We start from the raw sequence: 26,172 nt of genomic DNA, 5'->3' as shown, positions 1-26,172 counted from the left end.
CTTGCTTTCTTTCCTCTTACATAATGAATACACAAAGCTAGCCAGATGTTTAGCCAGATGCTTATGCAAAGTAGTGATTAATAGTTCCATGCAGTCTGTACATATACAGATCTACTGCAATACCATGCACTGAATTTAGCTTCCAGGGCTCAATTTGCTCTATGATTATGATTGCAATATATATTAGCACTTGCAGGAGAGAGGTTTTCCAAACTGTTTACAGAGCCTTTTTTTATCATATCTATTTATTTGTGTCCATTCATGCAGCAAAACCTTTATATTTTACAGGCACTCTTCCAGGGCTCACAAGGTCTTCTCACCCACTTGCATAGTTGAGGCGAGCACCATTTGCAGGGGATGTGTTTAACTTTTGTTTAACATCTACTTTATTTGCAGTAAATGTCAGATAAAGGTTTCACTGTGCATGGCTGGCCTGTGGGTGGCAGCAGTGTGCCAATCATAACGTAGTTTTTTGGAGACATGCACCATTTTACAGAAAGGGCATTTCAATTTGTTGTCGTCCATTGCCATGGGTTGAGTGCATTTCTCTCAGGTCGAGTAGGTAAACTAAGTTACTCGACCTGCCGGTCTAGTGGCATTTTAAATAATTTGTCTCATTTCACTAATGTCTTACTTCAGCGGTACAACAAAATGCTGTCTTGTTGCCCATTTTATATCTGGGGTACAAATAACTTCTGGTAGCATTACAAATAGTAGTACACCATTGCTAATCAAATGCGTTTGCTTGCTTATCAAGAAAATGTTAATTAGCAAACTAATGTATGCCTTGTAGAATCTGACTCCAGATGTATTAAATCCTTCAAAGTCTCCATGTCCTTAATCTCTAGATGTGTTTTTCCACCCAAAGAGAGTTCTCAATGTTGTTTGGGGGTGTGGGGTTGATATTGAAGAACTTCTTTAAACACATTTTTCATATATACTTATCGAAATCAATTCATGTCTGAGCATAATCATAATGTGCAGTTTAACAGAAGTTAAGGCCTAAACTTTGGGACCTTTTGTTGCTCAGGGATTAATATATGGGAAGATAGATTAACAATATTCATTGTATCTTTCTTTCACTACTTCCCTGTCTGCTGCAGTGCATATATATATATATATATATCTTTTTTGCACTGATTGAATCAGGCAGGATGAGTAGCACTCTTCACTTCTCCAGTGTAGACGAAGTCCGGACACAAAGTTCGAGTTGAAAGTAATTTTTATTAGTGCTCTACAAACAGCACAATCAAGTTAAAAAGCCATCAAGGTTTGGCTCTCCCAAAGTGCAAAGAATATTGTGCGCGTAGGGAATGTTAACGCGTTTTGAGGTTTTTCATCGCCGCTTGTTCACAACAATGCGTCCCCAACAAACCAAAAAGTTTTAAAACAAAGGTGCAGAGCAAAAGGCGACCATTACAGCTGTAACAGATGAGGGACTCCATTGGCAAATACACCCCTTTTGGCATAGACTCAAGGCGGACATGTTAGACTTGTTAAGGTTACTGTAATGCTCCGGTTTCACGAATATATCAGTATCTGTTAGTGTGACTCTCAGGTCCCCGTCAGTTGACTATTTATCCGGTCAACAATGTGGGGGTGGAGAGGGATAAAAAGTCAAATGTATTAATTACCCTTTACGTTAGCCTTGATATACCGCCGTTAATGGGCGTCTGTCAATGGAGCCCCTTAGTGCTGAGTATATGCTTAAATGCCTTGCATCTGTTTCCTACACGTCATATTGAGCTCGAAAGGCTGGCACCTGGAACCTATAGTGAACGTACATATTGTTCACAAGTCATCAGAATGAGGGAAACCTAATTACCCCCATATGAGCGCATAGATTCTTACCCAGCTCCAAAGTGTAATCCAATGATGGTCAAAAACTGGAATGCAATTTCGCATTGGCATATCTATTCCGTCCCAGATCACATCATCGATTGCATCGGCTAGCCTGCTGTACATACTGTGTGCCACCCTCAGCGGTGCAAATCACTGTCTAATGGCCATAGTGCCAATACATTCACCACTTTAGGGCACACAATCAATCAATAAAGTGCAATGATCACTTCCCCATGTTAAATGCACGGGAGCTCACTAATTCTGTGTAGCACTTTCTTTCGAATATATTGTACAAGCAGCATAATACAATGCGTCCATCTTGCTAAAGTGCAACAGTCATTATAAAGTGCATGTGCAAAAGAAATTTATACCGCTAAAATGTAAACATTACTATAAAGTGCATAGTGCATAACCCCGTAATCTGGGACTTTGCTCATTTGGACCAGGTGCCTGCCCTCTTGACTCCCCAATTTCCTAACTCGGCATCTGTTTTCGCACGCTCTGCACCACTTATTAAAATCAAACTCTGGTTTAAAAACAACAATCAATATATCATATATATGTGAGCATAACAATAAACAAACAATCACCAATTAGATAAAATACTGTACAAAAAAGTTAAAAACCATGTTGACATAAATACAGACCAAGTTAAAAGGAGGAAAGATCGTAACATATACTCCTTTTAGTCGTAATCCATGGAAAATTAGCATCCTTCAGTATTTACAATCTGGACTGTTCCAAGACTCCAACTACCCTTTGTCTATCTTGTTTGGAAAGTTGTCTGGAACTGGAAGATAAAGAAGAAACAGAGAAAACAAGAAGGAAAAGAACCAACGACAACTGAAGAGGCAGGAAAAAACAGAGCGGAAAAAACCATGGAAAAGATACATGTAACAGTGAAGGGAGAAAGGAGAAGCAGCGATTAATGTGTTCAACTGGCAATCACTGTCCTAAACATGTATACAGTTCCTCATGTATATTGTGTCCATTCGGATATTTACTTTCAAAGTCCAATATACAGTGAGTCTCTGTCTGTCGAAGGATTTTTTCCTTATCACCTCCTCTTGGTCCTGTCTCGATTTTATGTATGCCAAAAAACCCAAAACTTCCAATATTGTTTTCATGAAAATCCGCAAAATGTTTGGCCATGGGATAGTTGGCATCATTGTTCACAATTGCCCGTACGTGTTGTTGAATGCGTGTCTTCAGTTTGCATTTAGTGCTGCCTATATACCACTTGTTACATGCAAAGGTCAACACATAGACAACGTATTCCGTTTCACAGGTGATTTTTCTTGATATAGGCACAGTTTGGCCAGTGATTGGATGTTTGAAAGATCCTTGGGTTTTGGCATATTTGCATATGTTACAACGAGTACATTTGAAGAAACCCACTTTTTTGTTGTTGGATAACCAACTCGTCTTGCTGCTGTCCTCTTCTTGAGTCATATAACTTTGAACCAAGACGTCCCTTAAGGATTTGTTCCTTCTGAAGGTTATCTATGGGTTTTTTCTGAGGTTTCTGCTGAGATCCTGATCCGCCATGAGGATTCTCCAGTGATTGATTAGAATGCGCCTAATTTTAGGTGCCTGGGTATCAAAAGTTAAAATTAGTTGTGTGCTGTCTTTCTCCATATTCCTCTTCTCATTGTGTTCAGTTCCTGCTATGAGCTTAGAACGTTCCTTAACTCTGGCCTTCAAGTATGCTCTCTCGACTACTCTCCTTGGGTATTGTTGTTTGGCGAACCCTTGAGCAGTGATTCTGCTCTCCATATCATAGGATTTCAAGGTGCTGTTGTTTCTTCTTAGCCTGATGAATTCTCCGTATGGGACACTCCATATCAGGTCCTTAGGATGTCCGCTACTAGCATGGAGTGGTGAGTTAGTCCCCGTGATTTTCTATGGAGTTCACTGGTTAGCTTGTTATTCACTATTCTCACATTCATATACATATATATATATATATATATCACTGAAAAGACTTTGTTAAAGGGATGTTATGGTTAAGTTGCATTAATAAAAACCCATGAAATTCAATGAAACAACGTTATGGTTGCATGTAAAACCGAAAACCTCTGAAATTCGCCAGTTATGTAAGCTGAGAAACTATAGCTTGCACCACCACCGTGCCCTGCTAAGACTAATACCCAGGACATCAAAGATGATATCACAAATGTCATTCATGACAACACTGATGACATCACATATCTGGGCCACTTGTTTTTCTTCACTGACATATTTAGGCCAGGTGGTTTTGTTCACAGACAGTCCGAATATTACAATTCAAAAGGTGCTATGTATCTAGACGGTAACCTTGTTGTATTTTCTTAAACTACTTTCCTTGTGGTTTGTCTCAGCTCATGGTGCACATACATGGGTCAATTAGCAGGCCTCAAACACAATTTATTAGTATACATGAAGATAAACTTTCATGTTATTAAAATCTTCTGGTGATGCTGTTTCTTTCTTCCTTACTTACTTTAGTTTCCCTGTATGTGCCTCTGATTTGTATGCATTGTGGGTCTTCATTTGTATTGTTTGTACTAGTACACGTGTGAAGTAAGTCTTGAATTGTTAGATAGTTATTACATGTTTAACATTACTGAAAACTCTTATAAGGTAACATTCATTATTTTACGAACCAAAATTACATGATTATAAATATTGTACTTCTGTGGTGCATGCTGCACCAATTGCCTATGTTTATGTATGTCAATGGTAGGGTGAACTTACACATTTAGTGCGCCCCATAAATAGTATCATATCAGTCATGCACAGAACCGAGGAATCTCAACAGAAAAGAGAAATCATGAGGAATATTTGGAATTGCTTTATTTGCAAATGACTGTAGCCTTTAGTGGATGACACGTGTATTGTTTCGGCAAAAATTGACTTGCCTTTCTCAAATCCAGGCCTTGCTCACTTGCTTGCAAGATGAGGACACATCAGCATGAGGTGGGATTGAGCCCCTGACTTACCACTAATCTGCATTATGCTTCTATTCACGCAAGTGGTTGTTGATGAAAGGTGGTGGTCCAACCTAGTCATAATAGGCCATGACCCACCATATTGTGCACAAACAAAAATATAGAAACATGAAGTTATCCCTTTATCTCCTGGAAAACATGTGTACCCTTTTGTGCAGCGAGCATTGTGACACCACTAGTAGGTGGTAGTGCTTCATAACAATAAAATCTATATGAACAGCTTTTTACAAATGTACAATGCACAGATCGCTCTTCTCCCTGAACTCATCATCCGCAGCGTATTGTTATTATGAACATTCTTTAAAAATTGCTTCCCAGGCAACTCTACAAAGGCAAGTTATTGTCAATCCTCTGACATTTCTCTCCCTCTGATTGTCAGTGTGCCTTTATTGCTTTGTTTAAATTTGCTCTAGTTTTAATGTGAGCATAAGCTGCCAGCCAATTCCTGCCACATGTATCTATACAGCTGATATTTCCAGATCACTGTCTGCTGCAGTTTTCCTGATTAAGCTCTTTGAAATTCATCAGTGTGGTAAATTGTTTTCTCGGTTTTGATGTGGCTCATGCTCCTTTGAAGATTTAGAGCACTTGGTAGGTAAGTGTCTAGACGTTCTGCAGTAATTTGATTTTTTAAGAACATTGTGCGCAGTATTATTGAACTGAGGTATGTTTCCTTGAACTCTGTATCACGTGTTTGCACATTGCAATAGTATGAGTTTATTTCTTAGATGTAAATATCTTTCTTTCCGCAGCCGGTGGATCTCTTCCTTACAGTATACAGACTGCGCAGAAGCAGCCTTGGCTGCACTCGTATTTTCAGTAAGTCCCCTGATTTTATTTAGGGCACGTGTAAATGCCAGTTGTTCATATACCATTACATACTTGGGGAATAACATTTTAGTAACCACTTTTAATGTTGTTAGATAAGGGAGAAAATGATTTGACAATAACTGCATGCCTTATTTATTTTTGGGCTTCTTGGTGATTTTTCAGATGTTTGAGAGATGTAGCTGCTGGGAGCTGTATGAAAGAACACACAGCATCATAGTGTTAGGAACAAGTATCAGATGATAACCACTGAGCTGAAAGAGCATAGCATATCACCAAGCCCTCAGAGTGTGTTAGAACAAAGGATATTTACACATCTTGCGCTGCTCTGTGTCTTAGTTGATCACTGTGTTTACAGATGTAGAGCATTTCCAGATATTGTGCTGTTGCAGATGCTTGTGAATCCTAAATGTTGGTGACTAACATGCATCCAAATGGAGTTGGGCGAAGGGGCTTCTGATGAACTCTTCACTGAAGGTGTGGCTGATTCCCAGGTGCTCCAAGTGTTTCTCATCTTTTGTTAGTTCTAAAGGTACATGCCCAGCATCTCGTATGTTAGATTGAACCAGTGTATTTTTCTTTTGTATTTGTGGGCTGCTAGAAGAGTGTGGGAGCAATCTTTATGCCAACAACGTAGGCAGAGGTACATCAGTGTGCTCAGTTGTTGGATGGCTGGACCAAGTCGGTTTACTATAGCTAACAGGCTGGACATGTCCCCAGAGGAAGAGTTTCAACGGGGGACCCCTTACGCGCATCCGTACGCTCAGTACCTCAAAACAATCGAGAAGGTCGTGGCAATTGGACCCAGCGCTCGGTCGAAGCCATTGATGAAGTACAGCTTGACCGCTATCCTCGACTGAGGACTACAGGCAGAAAAGGCCTTTTTCGCTTCAGGGAACATAGCGCTGAAAGCCATCAACGCCTCTTGTGCGTTTGCACAATATTGCAAATTGTGGAACCCCATCACGGAGGCAGACAACCATTTCCCAGCGGGGGAGGTTAGGGACGGCTTTATGGATATTGTACGTGATGGGAAGGAGATCGCTTGGCAGGCGCTCAAGTCTGGGTTGCACTCCGCGGAAAGCATGGGTCGTGCCATGGGCACGTCAACGTTTTTGTGCAGATCAGCACACCTTAGGGGATCAGGGTTTTCGCTGAAATACCAAGCAAAGGTGTTGGACCTGATTTTTTAAATGTATTTATTTTCATTTGTAAAGCGCACAACTGCCCTTGGGCATCGCAGTGCTGTTAAGAAGGCTTACTTTAGTTACATACGTGCTTGTCAGGAACAGACATATATACGTGTTGCCTAGCCCCCTCTTGCAGGGTGGCAGCAGCAAGTAAAGCATAGAGACAAATCTGGTGGCATAAAACATGATGGCCAGCCCCATCATGAAGGGTGGCGGCAGCAGGTAAGGCAAGAGACAGTATAGGGGGCACAGACGGCAGCCTAACCCTATGTTGAGGGCGGCGGCACATACAATGCATAAAGACAAGTCTGGTGGCATAGGCATGATGGCCAGTCCCATCTAGAATGGTGGCGGCAGCAGGTAATGCAAGAGACAGTATAGGGGGCACAGACGGCAGCCTAACCCTATGTTGAGGGCAGCGGCACATACAATGCAAAAAGACAATCCGATGGCTTGGGCATGAAGGCCAGCCGCTTCATGAAGGGTGGCCAGAGCAAGTAATGCAGAATACTGGCGACCAATGGGGTGGGGACACACACACACACACAGCATACAGGCAACCAAGGGGGTGGGGGAGACACACACACACACACAGCATACGGGCGACCACCAAGGGGGTGGGGGAAGACACACAGCATGCAGGCGACCAGGGGTTTGGGGGTACATCACGCAGCAACCAGGCGACTAAGGGGGTGAGGGAGACACACAAACAGCATACGGTTGACAGCTTATACTTCGACAGGGAGCATTTGTTTGGCTCTAAAGCCGATGAGTCCCTCAAAAAGTTAAAAGATTTGACATTTTCGGCAGAGTCACTGGGGCTAGCAGTGCAACAGCAGCCCTCAAAGACGAATTTTGCAATCGGATCAAGGGGGGTGAGGCTATAGATGGTACTCCACCTTACCTAGAAGGTTACAACATTCCCAGGCCATGCAAGGACAGCGTAGGTTCCCATGGTCAGGGAGAGGCAGAGGAGCGTCAAGGAAGAAGTCTCCTGCTGTCGTGTTGATGGCACCCATGTCACAGACCTCTTTGAGGTCTCCCACCATATATCTCTGGTTGGAGGGTGAGTCTCTGGGTTCTTACGCAAATGGAAGGAGATCACTTTGATGCCTAGATCATACAATTGGTCGTGTTAGGCTACTGTTTGCCATTTGGAAAGCGACCCCCAGACATGCTCCCACCACCTTCCCTACAGGGAACTTCAGGAGGGCCAGCCCTTCTGTTGAAGGGAGCAGTGGAGGAGGTGCCACCGATGGAAAAGGGCTCAGGCTGGTATTCTCAACACTTACTGGTTCCCATGAAAGGGAGAGGACCCCATCTAATCCTGGACCTCAGGGCCTTGACAATTTTGTGTGCGAGGGAAAGTTCAGTATGGTGACCTTGAGGCAGATTCTCTAGGCTCTAAAGCTTTGCCTTTCTAGTATCGCTGGACCTTCAGGACGCCTGTTTCCATGTGCCTATACACAGGGTTTTTACCAAGCTGATTGCAGTGGTGGCGGCCCTTTTCTGGAGATCTGGGGTCTTCATAATCCCATACTTGGATGACTGATTGCTCTGGGATTGGTCTCCAAAGCAGGTTTCGAAGCACCTCGAGGACACTTGTTCCCTGCTACTCGACTTGAGCTTCTACATGAATTTACAGAAATTGCAGGACTCACCAGCACTGAAGCTCCAATTCATTAGAAAGGTGTCTTGGACATCGGGGAAGGGAAAGATCCCCCCCCCCCCACCCACCGAGGAGAGTCACCAAGGTGGTCAGTCGTTTCCAGAATTCCAGCAGTTTCCTGGCATCCGCTTTCCTGTGTGTGTTGGGCATCCTGTTTCTTCCTAGTGCCACAGGCATGGCTCCAGATGAGATCCCTGCAGTGGCTTCTCAGGAACCAGTGGTTGCAGTGCTTGGGAGAGATATAGGATGTACTCCAGGTGTCTAGGTCTGTTGTGAATGACCTGGCTTGGTGGAGCAACAGGACGAATATGTTGGCAGGAGAGCTATTCTGGGCACCATGGCCGTAGGCACAGGTAGTCACTGACGCTTGGCTGAAGGGCTGGGGGGCTCATTGTGGCCCCTTCCAAGTCAGTGGCCACTTGTCCCAGAAGGCGAAGGCTTGTAACATCAATCTGATGGAGTTGCAGGCGGTCAGACTAGCCCTGACAGTATTTGTTCCTTCTCTCCAGGGGAAACATGTCCTAGTTCTGACAGACAACACAATGACAATGCAGTACCTCAACAACAACCAGGGAGGTTTGAGGTCACTGCCCCTGTGCAGAGAGGAGGCCATACAACTATGGTTCTGTGTGCTGGAGAACAATAAGTCAGCCTCTGCATCTCATCTGGCAGGGTTTGAGAATGAGCTGGCAGATGCTTGGAGTAGGCAGGGCTTGGTCTCCCATGAGTGAGAACTAAGCCAGGAGGTCATTGCAGAGCTATTCACCTGGTTTGTCACCCTGACAGTGGACCTGTTTGCGACAAGGGACAGCTTGAAATACGAACGGTGCTGCTCAAGGGAATTTCCCCCAGGGGGCAAATTGAGGATGTGTTCTGGTGGATTGGATCTTTGAACTCCCCAATGCGTTTCCATCGTTACCGGTCATCCCTTGTGTTCTCAGGAGGTTGAGGAGGTTCAGGGCTCACCTGATCTACACGCCTGGGTGAGGAGGATATGGTACACGGACATCCTGGAAATGCCCACATGCACGCCACTTCGGCTTACTCAGAAGGCCAGATAACTTGTCGCAGTCGGTAGTAAAGATGCTTTACCTGATCCAGGACCCTCTCAATTTGCTTGCGTGGCTCTTGCGATGCTAAGGTACGGGGACTGTGACCTGGACTAGGAGGTATTGGAGGTGTTGTTGGCTGCACACAGGCCCTCCACTAGATCACTGTACGCATGCAGGTGGAGAAAGTTAGTGGTATGGTGTAAGGCAAAGGAGGTGCGTCCTATGTCGAGTCCCACCTCCACAGTGGTGGAGCTTTTGTTGGCCATTGCCAAATCAGGCCTACAAGTGGGTACAGTAAAGGGATAGCTAGCAGCCCTAGGACCCCAGAACAAGATTTGTTTTTTTTACCATTCCAGTAGTGGCCCACTTCCTTAAGGGCCTTGGTAATTCTGTACCTCCTTTGCATTTTCTAGTCCCTGACTGGGATTTGAACACTGTTCTGACCTTTTTAATGGCGGCTCTGTTTGTGCTTTCACATTCTATTTCCATCAGACTTCCCACCTTGAAAACCACCTTTTTAGTGACAATCAGCTCCGCAAGAAGGGGCAGTGAGTTGCAGGTATACTCTCTTGCCTGCCCCCGTTTCTGAAGTTTTACAGAGAGAAGGTGTCCCTGAAGGTCCGCCTGAGGTTTTCACCGAAAGTGGCGTCAGTATTCCACCTGTGCCAGAGTATAGATCATCTGACGTTCTTCCCTCCATTCCACCCATCTGTATGTATGTATGTATGTATGTATTTAATTTTTATATAGCGCCGGTAGCCCGAGGGCATCAGGGCTCTTGTACATAAAACTCTGGTACTACAAGACGGACAACACGTATGAGACAGACGATGAATACAGACGATGAATACAGATACTATTGCGTAGCGAGGTCGCAAGAGAAGTCCTACGCCCAAGATCTCATCTAAAAAGGTGTGTCTTCAGCATCTTCCTAAAAGCAGAGTGATTGACTTCAGATCTAAGAGATTCGGGGACGCTGTTCCACAGTTTAGGAGCCAGCACAAGAAAGGATCTGCCCAGCCCTGTTTTTAGCTTAAACTTGGGCACGTGCAGGAGGCATTTTCCACCCGAGCGTAAGTTTCTGCTGGGGTTGTAGGGCACTATGTGAGTTTTCAAGTAGGCAGGCGCTGTGCCATAAAGGCACTTGTGTACCAGGCAGAGGGCTTTGAACTTGATACGCTCTTCTACTCTGAGCCAGTGCAGAGCACGCCTCTCTTCAGTAACATGGTCTTTCCTTTTCAGATTTTTCACTAATCTGACCGCGTTGTTCTGGATCACCTGACAACTAGATAGATCCTTGGATGCGGCCCCCAACAACAGGGCGTTCCCATAGTCAAGCCGTGAGAGAATAATGGCTCTGGCTATCGTTGTCCTGTTTACTTCATTAAGCAGTGGTTTGATTGCTTTCATAAGCCTGAGATAGTATGCTGAGTTTTTTTGAAGGAAGTTAGTCTGGGCGTGAGAGTCAACGACTGAGTCGACCATCATACCCAGAGTCTTCACCTTGGGAACCACCTGGATAGTGGCGTTTTTAATTTGAAAAAAGTTGTACTCTGCTCCTAGTTTTTCCAACTGACGACTGGAGCCAAACAACATCAATTCGGTTTTAGAGTCGTTCAGGCACATCCAGTTTGCCTGCATCCAGTCGTCAATTAACTTGTAAACCTTGGTGAGCGCTTCGCTGTCCGTGGCATGATTCTTACCCCCCAACTCCAAAATGAGTTGGGTGTCATCTGCGTAATTTGTAAATGACACTCCGGCTTTCACCAGAAGGCTGCATAAAGTGCGCATATATATGTTAAAAAGCATTGGGGATAGGCTAGCCCCTTGAGGCACTCCGAATATGATGTCACATGGGTCGGAGAAACTGCTACCCCAGTGTATTCTCGCTTGGCGGTTGGAGAGAAAGGATAGGAGCCAATCGATGGCTCCCTCCGAGCAACCAACGTTCTCCCTAAGCGCCTTGATGAGAAGGTGGTGATCCACCAAATCAAATGCTGCACTAAGGTCTAAAAGCATCAGCATCCCCAATTTGTTGTCGTCCAGCATAGTCAGCATCTGATTCTGCAGGTCTAGCATAGCTGTTTCAGTGCTGTGGGATGCTCTAAAGCCGGATTGTTGCTGGTGCAGAATCTCCTGATTCTCAACAAAGTGTTGGATTTGCTGTGTGGCTACCTTATCCAACAGTTTGAGAACAAAATTCGAGTTGGTTATGGGACGCAGATTTGCGGGATCCTTGGGATCTAGTCCCGCTTTTTTAACAAGTGGGGTGATAGTGACTCTCTTCAGAACTGAAGGCACCGTGCCCTCCTGAAATGAAGCGTTCACTATTCTCCGGAGGATGGGAGCGAATATCTCCTTGTGTTGAAGAATAATACCAGGGCGCAGGTAGTTGGTTTCATATTATTCATCACCTCTAGCAAATCTGCTTCAGAGATAGGGTCAAATTTAAAGAGTTGTTCTCTGACAGGTACATTCCCTTCGGTGGGGCAGATCTCCTGATTTGAGGAAGTTCTGGCCTTAATAATGTTTTGTCTCGCTTTTTCCGTTTTGGCTTGGAATGCATTGAGCACCATATTACAGTCCTCCTCAGATGGCGTAAATGGGGGAGTAAGAGATGTAGGTTTTTCTATACTTTTCAAAATATTGAAGAGTTTGCTAGTATTATTATCGGCTTGCTCGATTTCTGTGTTGAAGAAATTAGCCTTGGTTGACTTAATTTTCTCTTTATATTCCCTGTCCTTCCTTTTCCAGCTCGCTTTACTATCTGCCGATTTATCAATGATCCATTTTCTTTCAAAAGTCCGTTTTTCCTTCTTCAATAGAAGAAGCTCTGGTGTGTACCATTTTTGGTTGTTACTGTTCCTCCTAGTTAGTTTGGTGGTGAGCGGCGCCACGGTTTCTACTAACTCGTGTAAGTGTTTGTTATATTTATCTAGCAATTCGGTACATGAGTCCTGATCCTGAAAAGAGCATAGAATTTTCTCTAAGCAAGGCTTTAGCTGGAGTTCGTTTAGATTTTTAAAATTTCTGATTTCTGCCTTAATGTGAGGATTTTGCTTATAAGCATAGCAAGGCAGCTTTAGGTTGGCCGATATCAAATAATGATCGCTCCAGATGCAGGGAGTGGTGCTACAGTTTTGTAGGAATATGTTGCGACCACACAGCCAGTCCAACTGGTTTCCCTGGGGGGTAGTGGGATCTTTATTAAGGACTTTGAAATCGAGATTGTTCAGAGCTTTTTCCAGTGCTATAGCCCCTTTGTCCTTCTTATTGCCTCGCCAGAGGTTCCAGTCTCCCATAGCAACCGTGGACACATTGGTGGATCTCAAAGTGTTTAAGTGAGAGCAAAGTTCCAGTGAAAAATCTGAGACCAATGATGGTGGTCTATAGATAGCTATCAAGTTGAGACAATTGTTGGGGGAGAAGATCAATTTGAGGTGTAGTGCTTCGCACCCGCTAAAACCTACTGATACCTTAAAAAGTTTAAGGCTGTTCTTAGCAATAATTGCTACCCCACCTCCCCTGCCCTGTATTCTGTTGTCGTAGTAAATAGTGTAATCTGCTGGAATGGCCTGCTCACATGTAGGCCCTACTGGGTCTTTGAGCCAGGTTTCTGTTATGCAGAGAATGTCGAAATTGTTGGAGGATATCATGTCTTTGATGTTGATGGCGTGTTTGGTTAGGGATCGTGTATTGAGAAGACCAATGTTCAGGCACATCCACCTCTCCATACCGTCCCTAGGGGAGTCAACAGACGAGATCCCCTCCCTCTCATGGCTAATGGCCTCCTCCCACTCCCTCAGGCTCTCTTGGGTGTCTACAGCTGGTGCATACATGTCTCTCGCCCCCGCTTACCAAAGCACTATGGCACTAGATGAGCTCGAGAGGCCCGTGGGTCGGGTAGAGGAAGATTGTGGTCCCAACTCGGAATTGCACCGAGCGCCGGCACGTCCGGCCACGGACCGGTACAGACCGGCTTGCCCCCTTCGCGCCGGCGCGTTCGCGCCGGGTTTAAACAGATAAGGCAGCCGAAAACTACAAGGCTGCTGGGAAGTGTAGTTCCGCTACCCAGGTAGCACAAGTAGGGAGACAATCAGGTTGCAGTCAAACTGCGCAAAGTTAAAACAAGTACTGACACGTGATAAGCAAGCACACTGTTTAAAATGTAATTGTGTATTCTTAAAAAGCAAAACTATGAGATTTTTCTAAGTGACACTACTTAAAAGCAAAGCTAAAATTACCAGATACGGCGAGTTACGGCAGCGTTTAAAAATGGAGTTACTTTAAGAAGAGGAGGTAGTTCAGAGTGGACTTTATAGTCCGGCCAGACCGGCACAGACCGGCTTGCCCCCTTCGCGCCGGCGCGTTCGCGCCGGCTTTAAACAGATAAGGCAGCCGAAAACTACAAGGCTGCTGGGAAGTGTAGTTCCGCTACCCAGGTAGCACAAGTAGGGAGACAATCAGGTTGCAGTCAAACTGCGCAAAGTTAAAACAAGTACTGACACGTGATAAGCAAGCACACTGTTTAAAATGTAATTGTGTATTCTTAAAAAGCAAAACTATGAGATTTTTCTAAGTGACACTACTTAAAAGCAAAGCTAAAATTACCAGATACGGCGAGTTACGGCAGTGTTTAAAAATGGAGTTACTTTAAGAAGAGGAGGTAGTTCAGAGTGGACTTTATAGTCCGGCCAGACCGGCACAGACCGGCTTGCCCCCTTCGCGCCGGCGCGTTCGCGCCGGGTTTAAACAGATAAGGCAGCCGAAAACTACAAGGCTGCTGGGAAGTGTAGTTCCGCTACCCAGGTAGCACAAGTAGGGAGACAATCAGGTTGCAGTCAAACTGCGCAAAGTTAAAACAAGTACTGACACGTGATAAGCAAGCACACTGTTTAAAATGTAATTGTGTATTCTTAAAAAGCAAAACTATGAGATTTTTCTAAGTGACACTACTTAAAAGCAAAGCTAAAATTACCAGATACGGCGAGTTACGAATGACCTGGCTTGCTGGCTTGCTGGAGCGACAGGACGAACATGTTGGCAAGAGAGCTATTCTGTGCCCCCTGGCCAGAGGCGGAGGTAGTCAAGGGTGCTTCGGTGAAGGCCTAGGGGCTCATTGCGGCCTCTTCCAAGGTAACGGTCACTGACTTGTAGAAGGAAATCATTCAAGGAGAAATTACTTACCAGTAATATTCTTTCTATGGATCCTTCTCCCATAGATTCCTCATTGCCCTCCCAACCTACCCCGCTTGGAAGTTATTGAGACTTATCTGCAGTCTGTTGTCACACTTAGGAAGAAACTAAAAAAATAAACATTTAAAAAAATGGAATTGACAATTGGTTACCATATTGACCCTTTATTTCTGGTTCGTTCCTCTCCAAAAAAAATAAACAAAAAGTTGTTTAGCTTTTGCACTTTTGGAAGGCTTGTTAAATTGACCTTCATTTAGTGTGCAGTTCCTCTCGCAGGCTGAGCCCAAGGCGGCAAAAGGTGGGGAACTGAGGTAAGGGGGCATTGTGCATTCTTTTAGTATGGCAATCGGCATCATGTCTGGAGTCGAGGAGTGACACAGCTGAACTTAAGGCAATCAAGAGATGATGCTGCCTGCTGAAAAAGTTTCTGAGCAGCTGACACTGAATGGACATCTCTCTAGATGAGGAATCTGTGGGAGAAGAATCCATAGTCAGAACATTACCGTTAAGTCATGAAGGATTTCTCCGACGTTATTGATAAGTTAAAAAATCATCGGAATTGGAACCCATCTACAATTATACCACATTTATAGTGGGGCCATATACTAATACGTCCCATGTGGAAAGAATCAAGGCACTTTGTGATGCATTCATGTCTAAAGCAATATGTAGAGTGAATCATGGATGTTAGTTTACGCTGTAGGTAGAGTGCATCATGAATGTTTGGTTGCAACCCTTAGGGTATCTTTGAACTGGAACTAGTTCGGATGTGCGGGGACAGAACATGTATTTACACCTTCGATGAGAGCCATATTTGCGGCTTCTTGCGTGAATTTGTTCATGCAGTGGCTTGAAGGTCAATTTGTGTTGAATTCTGAACAGTGGAAGAAAGGAGGCATGTTATGGAAAAGTATTTTGATGATGTTTTTATATTATGGGGTATAACACAGCAGGATGTGGCACAATTTAAGGAATGTATAAACACAGCCCATCCCTCAATCAAGCTCACCTTCAATACAGGACCAACAACCATACACTGCTTGGACATGGAAGTTATAGATTCTGACCAGCTAACATTCAACATGTTTACTAAAATCACTGTTCATAATTAGATTCTGTCTGCAAAATATATGCATCCTTTAAAGACCATCACAAGTTTAACATATTTTCGATTTCTCAGAATAAAGCATTCCATCACTGCTGATGTGAAGGAAACCCAACCTTATCCACAAACTCAAAACAAATGCATGTTTATGTGCCTTGTTCTTGCTGCATTGACATCTTGAAAGAGGAATATATAACATATCCAAAAACTGATCGAAAAGTACATTTTAAACAATACATAAGTTTTCAATTTTAAAGTTACCTACCATTTGAGTATCTCCTGTGGCAATGCATATATTAAACACATGAAATGGATGTTAAAGAATCATTTAATTGACCACAAAGGTTATTGAGAATGAAATCAAGTAATGCAAGACATTTTCAATTGGAGAAACATAATGTGAGTCAGTTAATAGCAGGCATATTGTAAACATTCCAATTTTGTTTTGTTGTATTATTATTATGAATTGGTTAACCAATGTTAACCTTACATATATTAAATCTAACAAACAAAATCTTCATAATCAATCATAAAATTTACAATTTACAAATACTCATTTTAAAAACCAGGTTAAAACGTTTTCACAAATGGGCAGTTTTAACCACAGAATTCTAAAATAAAGATGAAGAGAACTATTTTGGAATTTAAAATATTGAATTTTTCATTTTTCCCTTATTTGAATCAAACCCACATACCAAAAAGTTTTAAAGCGTAAGTCAAGGATGTTTAATTTCCATTCATCACTCTATCCAAAAAAAAAACTTTAGTCTTCAACCATGATTTATCATGGGTATGTTGACAGAACAGCTCTAGTGTAGCACTCCCCAGCGCTATGCATTTGGATATATGTTCCCTTGACCGCATCAAGCCATATATTTTGCATATGCAACAATCATTCGGTGATATGTTTTTTTCTGATCTAATATTAAGGATTTCTCCTATATGAAAAATATTCATTCTGAGCCGAAGAAATTGCAAACCTCGAGTACGATTTGGAACATTTTCATGATATTTCGCCAATGTACCCAAAGGTTTGTCACTCCTGTACAGCACATACATCTTCATCTTGTAATGGTCTTTATCCAGTCATATTCAAACAGAATTATTTTGGTTTTGACTGGCTCTGAACATAAGATTTCCATATTCAGATTACATGCTTCCAAAATGATGTCTCATAGATAGAAAAACATCCAATCAGATTTGATCTTGACCTAAGAGCAACTTCTTTATGGATATCTACAAATGGTGAGCACTGCTTACAAGATATTCCTGTACATTGTTAAGATCTTTCAATTGTAACAATCCTTTAGAGAAACCAAGCCCAGCTCATAACGAAAGGTCTGCTCTTGGTACACATGTTGGTAATCTAAATGCCTTCTTCGAGATAATTGATTACAATGGGCCTCATATATGACCCCGGCGCTAATTGGCTATTAGCTATTAGCACCATGGTCCATGCCGGGGTCCGCCATGGTGAATGGCGGAATTACCGCCCCATTCCAAGGTTTGCGGGGCGGTAATTCCCCATTCACCATGGGCCCTTCCCCATTCCCATTTTTGCCCTATAGGGCTCAATGGGAATGGGGAAGGCGCTAAGGACGGTGCCGCAAATTGCAGCACCGTACTTAGCACCAAGGTCCCTTTGCGGGTTGGATTTTAACGCCTGCAAAAAGTAGGCGTTAAAATCGCCAACCCGCAAAGGGACCTCATAATCAGGCGTTAAGGGGTTAACGGCGCCGCCACCTTTTGCGGCGCCGTTAACCCCTTAACGCCAGGGTTGTAATGAGGCCCAATGTGTCCCATTTAAGGTCATGTGGCAAATAATTCACTTCCTGGCCATATAAATAGAGAGGGAACAACCTTGAGTTTATAATACTTTATTGAAGGCTTTATTGTAATTCGACAGTATTTATTACTTAGCCGTGAGTTGCTTTGGTTCTTAGGCGATTAACTCATATTGACTTAGATCGTCTGGATTCAATGATAAGGCCTAAATATTTAGGGGCTGATTCATGGAATTATTTGCGCCGGAAAACGGGGATTTGTGTGCCATTCTGCCTGCAAAACCCTGTTTAACAAATGGGGATTTGCAGGCAGAATGGCGCACAAATCCCCGTTTTTCGGCACAAATAATTCCATGAATCAGCCCCGTAATCTCCTCTATTTGAGTATTTGAATTAGCGTCTAAAGACTAGGTGAATACAAATGGCTTTCTCTTGTTCCTACACAGGCGAATAATCTGGGTCTTTTTAATATCGATAATCAAGTCATTATTGTAGGCATGTTCAACTGTGGCATTAATCAAAAACAGAAGTCCCTTCTGTGTTCTATCCATTAGAATTAGATCATCAGCGTATGATAACCAGCTTGTTACAAAAGTGCCTATTTTTACCAGCATGAATGCCACCCTCACCAAAGGTTCCTCCATATCGGACATGAACAGATTGAAGAGGCAGGGTGCCAAGACACATTCCTGGCATAGCCCACATTGGGTTAGCACTGGGCCTGTCACAGCACCCTGTCCATTCAGTTTGACCTGAACCGACATTTTATCGTGCAATCTCATAAGTATTGCGACTATATAGAACAGTCTAGTCCTTTCCCTTTGTTTTTTTCCACGGGCGCTTTCGATTGATGGTGTCAAATGCTTGCGAAATCTATTGCTTCAATGTAAATAGGGTGCCCCTGAGCACTACTGGTCATTTCCTGAAGGCAATTTACTGAGTAGCCATTTGTTAAAGTACTCATACCCTTCCTGAACCCTGTCTGCATTTTGCATAGTTGAATCGTCACATTAGCCCAAGTCACCAACCGTTTCAGGACCATTGAAGCAAATGTTTTGTTATCAGGGTCCAGGAGGGTAATCAGTCAATAGTCGGCTAGATCAGCCCTATTCCGTTTCTTTTATATTTATTTATTTGCTTGTTAGGCGCTTATACAATAAGAGTATACTGTTTCAAAGCGCCCACAGGGCAGGGAGGGAGCAAGGGTGGGAAATACATTACAACACAAAAATTAAGAACAGGGAGGGAAAGGGAGAGGGACAAAGCTACTATGCCTTGTGAGTATTTAGAACGTGTAAGTGCAGAAAGGAAGAGGGGGTAAGTGCTGGGGAGTCCAAGCTTGTGGGTGAGCCATAGATGAGGTGCCAGGAATGTTTAGTGCTACACGGCCTGGGCCGCAGCAGGTGTAAGTGTGAGTCTTCAAAGCGGAGGGTGTGCAGATACAAAGTGCTGTGCGTAGACAGGAGCTGGGTAGAATTGGTGTGGGAGGTCAAGGCCTCGAAGATGAATAAGGGCCGAGGACACCGATTCAGCAACTGTGGGATTAGCAGAGGAGAGAAGAAGGGAAGGAGGAGGAAAAGAGGAAAGTCTTAAAAAGCTTCTGGAATTTGAGAAGATTCTGCTCCAGGCGCAGGGTTGGGAGGGCTATTCCAAAGGTGGGAGCCCACAGAGGAAAGTGAGTGACCCCCTGCCCTCTGTTTGGAAAAAACCTTTACAAACAAAGAGTTGGTACCAGAGAAGCGAAGTTGTCTAGATGGAGAGCATTTGGTGAGATAGAGTTGAAGATAGTGTGGTCCCCGGGCCCAGACAGCCTTGTGGATGATGCAAAGGGATTTGAATTTAATCCGTGCAGCAACCGGGAGCCAGTGAAGACTTTTTAGTGCAGGAGAGATGCGCTCGCTGGGCTTAAGGCCAAGGGTCGCAGAGTGGAAGAAGGAAGATTTCGGAGGAGGCTGTTACAGTAGTCAGGTCTAGATAGAACCAGGGCTTGAGTTACATTGAGCCTCTGAGGGAAAGTGAGGAAAGGTAAAATTCCTTTGGGAAGGAAGAGCTGATAGTTGGACTTCTTGGCAATGTCCTGAGTGTGAGGGAGGAAGGAGAGAGAGGAGTCGAAGATGACTCCAAGGTTTTTGCCTTTAGTCGAATGCCCCGGGGGAGACCCAAGGATGGAATGATAATTGATTGATACCAAGTCTGAGGGAGCCTATGCATAATCGGTATATTTCAAAAGAGCACAAAAAGTATGTCAGTCCATAGCAAAGGGTCCAATTTTCTAATGTTATTACTAAGTCCAGTAGGACCAAGAGCACCCCAGTTGGATACATTTTTGATTAATTGCTGAATCTACTGGCAATCATTTTGAAATTCCCATACACCGTCTTCTGGAGGAGCCTGGTGGGCACATGGTACTGAACCATATCTATGTATATATAAAATGCCTAGGTATGTTTCCGTACTCAGCTGATGCAATTTATCAGTGTTAGATTGCCCTCTGCTGTCCAAATGGCAAAGTGCACCTCTGTGTGCCATTCCACTTCAACAACAGCTATCATTTTAACAAAGCAATTTATCAGTGTTAGGTTGCCATCTGCTGTCCAATAGGCAAAATGCAACTATGTGTGCCCTCCCACTTCAACAGCTATTATTTTAACAAATAGATTGAGCACGGTTGTACACAGTGTGAGACAGGCATGGTATCAAGGGAGACACACACTCAAAACCAACAGTTAGAAAACCTTTATTGAAAAATATGGTTGGGTTGGTGCAATACCTAACTCTAAGGGGGTTGTTCCCTCCACTGATGTTTCTAAGGGCATCAATGTCTGTAAGTCCAAAACGAAAATCTGTCTGTGTCACAACCTATGGTTGCCCTCACTCTTAGACAAAAAGTGTTCTGCGGTCACGTAACGAAAAAATGGTGGCTCAAAAAAAAGAGATGCAAACCAAGGTTTCAGGTAGCCTTACCATCTGGTGTAGTTCTGTCAGTTTCAAAGATAGTTAAACTTAAAAGGATTGCCCTCTGAACCTTCCACGTAGTGCTCTTGAAGCAAGTCAGTAAAGTTCCCAATGTCTCTGGGTCTCTTGGGGTTCCCTTCCCCAGGTTCGATCCTTCCAGTTACAAAAGAAAAGACACATTCGAGGGGTTTGGGTCCTCCGACGTATTCCATATCTTTGACAGTAATCACCACAGCTGTGCTGCTTTGGAAAATGTTCAGCGTCTGCGTCCTGTGTCGATGACGTTGATGCGCCGTCCCAGAGGACCTCCTCCGATGGCCGACATCACCCGATGTGATAAGTAGGATGCACAACGCCCGTAGCCTCAGTTCCGTTTTTTCCGCAAACGTGTTTGCTTCGTGAATCTCGGTATGCCTCGACTCTTTGGAGTTTCTGTTATATTCTTCTCGGTTCTTTGAACCTGTTCGATTTTTGTGAAAAGCCTGTTCGTGATGATGTCTACCTCGTCTTCAACCCTGCGTCCGGGCTTCAAGAAATGCAGGGAATGTGGGTCCAAGATGTCGGTAACGGACTCGCAAGACACCTCCCTCTGGTGCCTCGGGGAGGCCCACGACACAGACAACTGTGTTGACTGTCAGTCGCTCACGGCCAAGGCCTTGCGGGAGCGCAAGAAGAAGTTGTCGGTAGGTAGGGTGTCTAAGCCCCGGAAGTCGAGGTCTGCTGGGCTTTCGAGTGATGATTCGAGAGGCGACTCTCCGCGTCATTGTCAGTGGTCCAGTGGGTCTCCTTCCAGGAGTCGGTCTCGCCACTCCTCTGCCTCTTCGAGGCATTCCCGGAAGCGCCGGCATTGGTCGCCTTCCCCGTCCTCTTCCGAGGACTCCGCCCATCGGGGGGTCGCTTATCCCACCATGCAAGCGACACCGGAGGAATGGGCTTCCTTCGGGAAGAAGATGTTAGCGATTCTCGAATCGCAGGGCTCCGATCCGTCCGCGCCTCTGAGTGGGGTCGGTTGTGATCGGTCGAGAGACACCGCTCGCACGCCTTCGGGCTCAGGTGGTCGGCACGGTTCGCGGGAGAGGTCCCGCTCGGACAAGGTTACCGTTCTCGCCATGCCCGTTCCAGGTCCCGGTCCTCGACGCGCTTGAGACCGCGTGATCCTGTGCAGTCTTCGAGGAAGACATCGACGCCTGTGGCTGTCCCTTTCGGCAGAGGCCTCATGACAATCCACCTGGGAACCTCTCTTTGAAGAGTCCGGATCCGCTCCTTGCACAGGAAATTCAAGCCCTGCTGGAGAAAGGCGCCATAGAACTGGTGCCTGTAGCGGAGAGGAACAAGGGATGGTATTCCCCTTATTTTTTGATTTCGAAGAAAGACCGGGGATTGAGACCCATCTTGGACTTGCGCGGTTTGAACAAACTCCTCCGGAAGGACAAGTTCAAGATGGTTACTCTCTCTCTCAAGTCCTTCACGCCCTTCAACTTCAGGACTGGTTGGTGTCTCTCGACCTCAAGGACGCTTACTTCCATGAGCCGATCCATCCCAAGCAAATGAAGTGCCTGAGGTTCGTGGTTGGCGACTCGCACTTTCAATTTCGGGTCCTGCCGTTCGGATTGACCTCCGCCCCGAGGGTTTTCACCAAGCTCATGGTGGTGGTGGCAGCGCATCTCTGGAAAGGGGGGATTCACGTCTACCCCTACCTGGACGATTGGTTGATCAGGAGGAGCTCTCCCGAGCAAGTCCTGAATCATCTGTCCGTCATCTGCCACTCCCTTCACAAGCTGGGCTTCTCCCTCAATTTAAAGAAGTCCCATTTGACGCCAACACTGCGGCTCCAGTACATCAGAGCAGTGCTCGACACATCCCTGGGGCTGTGTTTTCCTCCCCAGGTGAGGGCTCTTCACATTCAGCAGATGGTGCACAAGTTTCAACTTGCCCAGATGCTCCCGGCCTTCGAGTTCTTGAGGTTGCTCGGCCTCATGGCATCCTGCATTCTTCTGGTGCCAGAGGCTCGTCTGCGGATGAGATCTTTGCAGTGGGCACTCAAGATGCAGTGGTCGCACTCTTCCGGCAGGATGTCGGACCCTGTTCAGGTGCCGCCCTCAGTCGCCCAGGACCTTCTGTGGTGGGCCGTAGAAGGCAATCTGATGAAGGGGGCCCCATTTTGGCTACCCTGGCCGGAGGTGACGATCGTGACGGACGCATCCTTCACGGGATGGGGAGCTCATGCCAACGAGTTGACAGTCAGCGGTCGTTGGTCTCCGTCGGAGTCCAGACTCCATATCAATCTGTTGGAGCTGAGGGCCGTCAGGCTAGCCCTGAAGGCTTTTCTGCCGACTGTGTGAGGAAAGAGTGTCCTGATTCTAACAGACAACACGGTGGCCATGCACTACCTCAACAAAAAAAGGGGGGGCAGGGTCACTTCCTCTGTGCAGGGAGGCGATGCAGCTCGAGTTCTGGGCCATCCAGCAGGAAGTTTCGATCTCGGCCGTTCATCTGGCCGGAGACGACAACGAGACGGCGGACGCTCTGAGCAGGCAGAGCACGATCTCTCACGAGGGGGAGCTGGCTCAGGAGATTCTCCTGGAGATCTTCGCCCTTTGGGGGACCCTCAAGTGGATCTGTTCGCCTCCAGTGTCAACTGGAAGTGCGAAAGGTTCTGCTTGCAGGAATTTCCTCCAAAAGGAGCCTTAGGAGACGCATTTGTGGTGGAGTGGTCATTCCCACTGCTGTACGTGTTTCCACCAGTCCCCATCATCCCGCAAGTACTGCGGAGGTTACAGAAGTTCGGTTCCCGGATGATCCACGAGAGGGGGGTCAGGTTCTCCATCCAGAGGTCAGATCCCTCAACCTTCACGCTTGGCTTCTGAAAGGTTGAGGTATAAGGATTGGGACCTCCCTGAAGACGTGTTGGAGGTGTTGCTCTCGGGCAGACGGCCAGCAACAAAGTCTCTGTACCGTTGCCGTTGAAGTAAATTCTGCGACTGGTGCAGAGTTAAGAATGTGGATCCTTTTGAGTTTGACATTCCCATGGTTCTGTTTTTTTTGCTTTCCTTGGCCCACAGGGGCTTGCAAGTGGGTACCATTAAAGGTTACCTGGCGGCGCTGTCCATATTTAAGCGCTCGTCTGAAGAATGTTCCTATTTTAAGATTCCTTTATTTTCTCAATTTTTGAAAGGGCTCAATAATGTGTTCCCTCCGTCCCCTTTTCTGGTGCCCGGTTGGGATTTGAACCTTGTTCTTAAGTTTCTTATGGGTGCTCCGTTTGAGCCTTTGCATTCTTGCCCTTTGAGACTGTTAACTCTTAAAACTGTGTTTTTGGTTGCGGTTACTTCCGCTCGCAGAGTGAGTGAGTTACAGGCACTTTCAGTTAAGCCACCCTTCGCTGTGTTTCATAAGGACAGGGTTGTCCTTTGAGTTCGTCCTTCCTTTCTTCCGAAGGTGGTTTCGGAATTTCATTAGGGCCAGAAGGTTGTTCTTCCGGCATTCTATCCTCCTCCGCATCCTGGTAAGGAAGAGGAGAGGCTCATTAGGCTTGATCCAAGGAGAGCGTTGAGCTTTTATATTTCACGCATGTCCCGGGTCAGCGTGGACGATCAACTCTTCATTGGTTATGCTGGAAAGCGTTTGGGACAAGCTGTGACCAAACTGACTTTGTCTCGTTGGATTATTTTGGCTATCTCCGAGTGTTACCGCTTGGCGGGTAAGGACCCACCGGCTGGCTTGCGGGCCCATTCTACCAGGGGTATGGCTGCATCTACTGCCCTAGAGAGAGGTGTTCCTATTCGTAACATCTGTGATGCAGCCACCTGGGCTTCAGTACATACTTTTGTACGTCACTACTCCCTCGATTCCATCCGAGGACAGGATCTGGCCTTTGGCAAGGCAGTCCTTTATTCCGCAATTTGATTGGGCATTCTAAATTTGTGTCCTAAATTCTTTTCCCACCTCCTTGCTTTGGTACTGCTTTGGGAGTCTGTCAAAGATATGGAATACGTCGGAGGACCCAATCCCCTCGAAGAACAAGTTACTCTCTTACCTGGTAACGTTCTTTCGATCGGATGGTCCGACGATGTATTCCATATCGCTCCCTCCCTACCTTCCTCGTTGCAGAATTTCTTATGCGATTGCAGCTTACGTTTCCGCAAGGCCTTGTGTGTCTGACTGGCAGAAGACTGGTGTCACACGTTCTGGGGGAAAAAAACTACAACTGAGGCTACGGGCGTCGTGCGTACTAATCACATCGGGTGACGTCGGCCGTCGGAGGAGGTCCTCGGGGACGGCGCATCGACGTCATCGACGCAGGACGCAGACGCCGAAGATTTTCCAAAGCAGCACAGCTGTAGTGATTACTGTCAAAGATATGGAATACGTTGTCGGACCATCCCATCGAAAGAACGTTACCAGGTAAGAGAGTAACTTGTTCATTTCTGTTTAGACATGTCAAGGTTCCCTTCCCCAAGCTTAGGCCTCTCTGGTTTCAAACAAAAGTTCACCTAGTCACTATGTACCTTTCAACATATAGGGCCTCATTACAAGTCTGGCGGTAGCCGTGCCGGTAAATACGGCAGGCTACCGCCGGACTTGTGAAGTTTTCTGGTGCCTGGTTTTATGGAAACACTGGGGCATTACAGCTCTGGTGGTGCGTGAAGTCAGGTGCTGGAACATTTTAATAACTTTGCCAGTGCTTCTGTGTAGGTCTGCTTACTGTGGCTGCTGTGCCCGGCAGGGGCCCACATGCCGGCCACAGCAACTCCGGCAAGCAGACCTGTAGTGTGCCGGTCTGGTAACAACAGTGCCGGTAGGTTTACCGACACTGTTGTTACTGGACCGGCACACTTATAATGACGCCCAAATCCTTTCATGGGGCAGTGTCAGAGACGTTACAAAATGCCAAGCTGTTGCACCTCACGACCACTCTAACTTCTGACCCCTCTCTTTACACTTTGTATCTTTCTTCTGGTGCCTTTTCCACTCAGCTCTTGTTTCCCTTTCACCTTTCTTTCCACTTTGCTATGCACACTTGGACCTACTTTTCCATTTATTGTGCCTCTTTCACACTCCTCTTGCTTTGCCTTGCTCCTTGCACAGTCTTCTCACTTGACCGTGCACCCTTACACCTTCCATTTTTTACTTTTGGGTCGCTTGTACCCTCTTTCCTGTTTTTTGGTCGCTCGTAACCTCTTTCCTGCTTTCGGGTCACTTACATCCTCTCCTTGCTTTCCACTCTCTTTATTCTACTTTTGGGTCTCTCACACTCTCTTTCTTGCTTTCGGGTCGCTCTCCCCCCTCTCTGCTTTCCGCTCCCTTTATATTCACTATTTCTGTCTTTCTCTGTCTTTGTTCCACCAGCGCACTGTTTCTATGGTTTTCATCGCTTTATTTATGCTTTCCGATTAACGCGCTGCTTGCATCTTTCATCATGTTTGCCCCCTCTCCAGCCACCCGCACGCTACTGAGTTTCTCTCTCTCTTTCTTTGCAAGCAGGTCCTCAGGATCTGTAGGTTGAGGTCAGGGTCTTACCACCTGCCCTGAGACAACCCTGGGAACGGCACACATCCCAG

The 26,172-nt window shown here is 45.6% G+C and overlaps 1 protein-coding gene across 2 annotated transcripts in view; it reads left to right on the top strand.

The window, feature by feature from the left end:
- The window catches only part of TDP1 (tyrosyl-DNA phosphodiesterase 1), a 1,670,976-nt gene that overhangs the window by 713,640 nt on the left and 931,164 nt on the right, over positions 1-26,172 (top strand). For both annotated transcript variants that reach the window (XM_069637461.1, XM_069637460.1), the window contains exon 12: positions 5,585-5,651. In XM_069637461.1, the coding sequence (XP_069493562.1) occupies positions 5,585-5,651 (67 nt within the window). The remainder of the gene's footprint in view (positions 1-5,584; positions 5,652-26,172) is intronic.

This window comes from Ambystoma mexicanum, chromosome 14 (genome assembly GCF_040938575.1).
Source record: "Ambystoma mexicanum isolate Mex_15411 chromosome 14, UKY_AmexF1_1, whole genome shotgun sequence".
NCBI classification, from domain to species: Eukaryota; Metazoa; Chordata; class Amphibia; order Caudata; family Ambystomatidae; genus Ambystoma; species Ambystoma mexicanum.
Note: the sequence above shows the minus strand (reverse complement) of the source record. Positions and strands in the feature narration are given on the sequence as shown.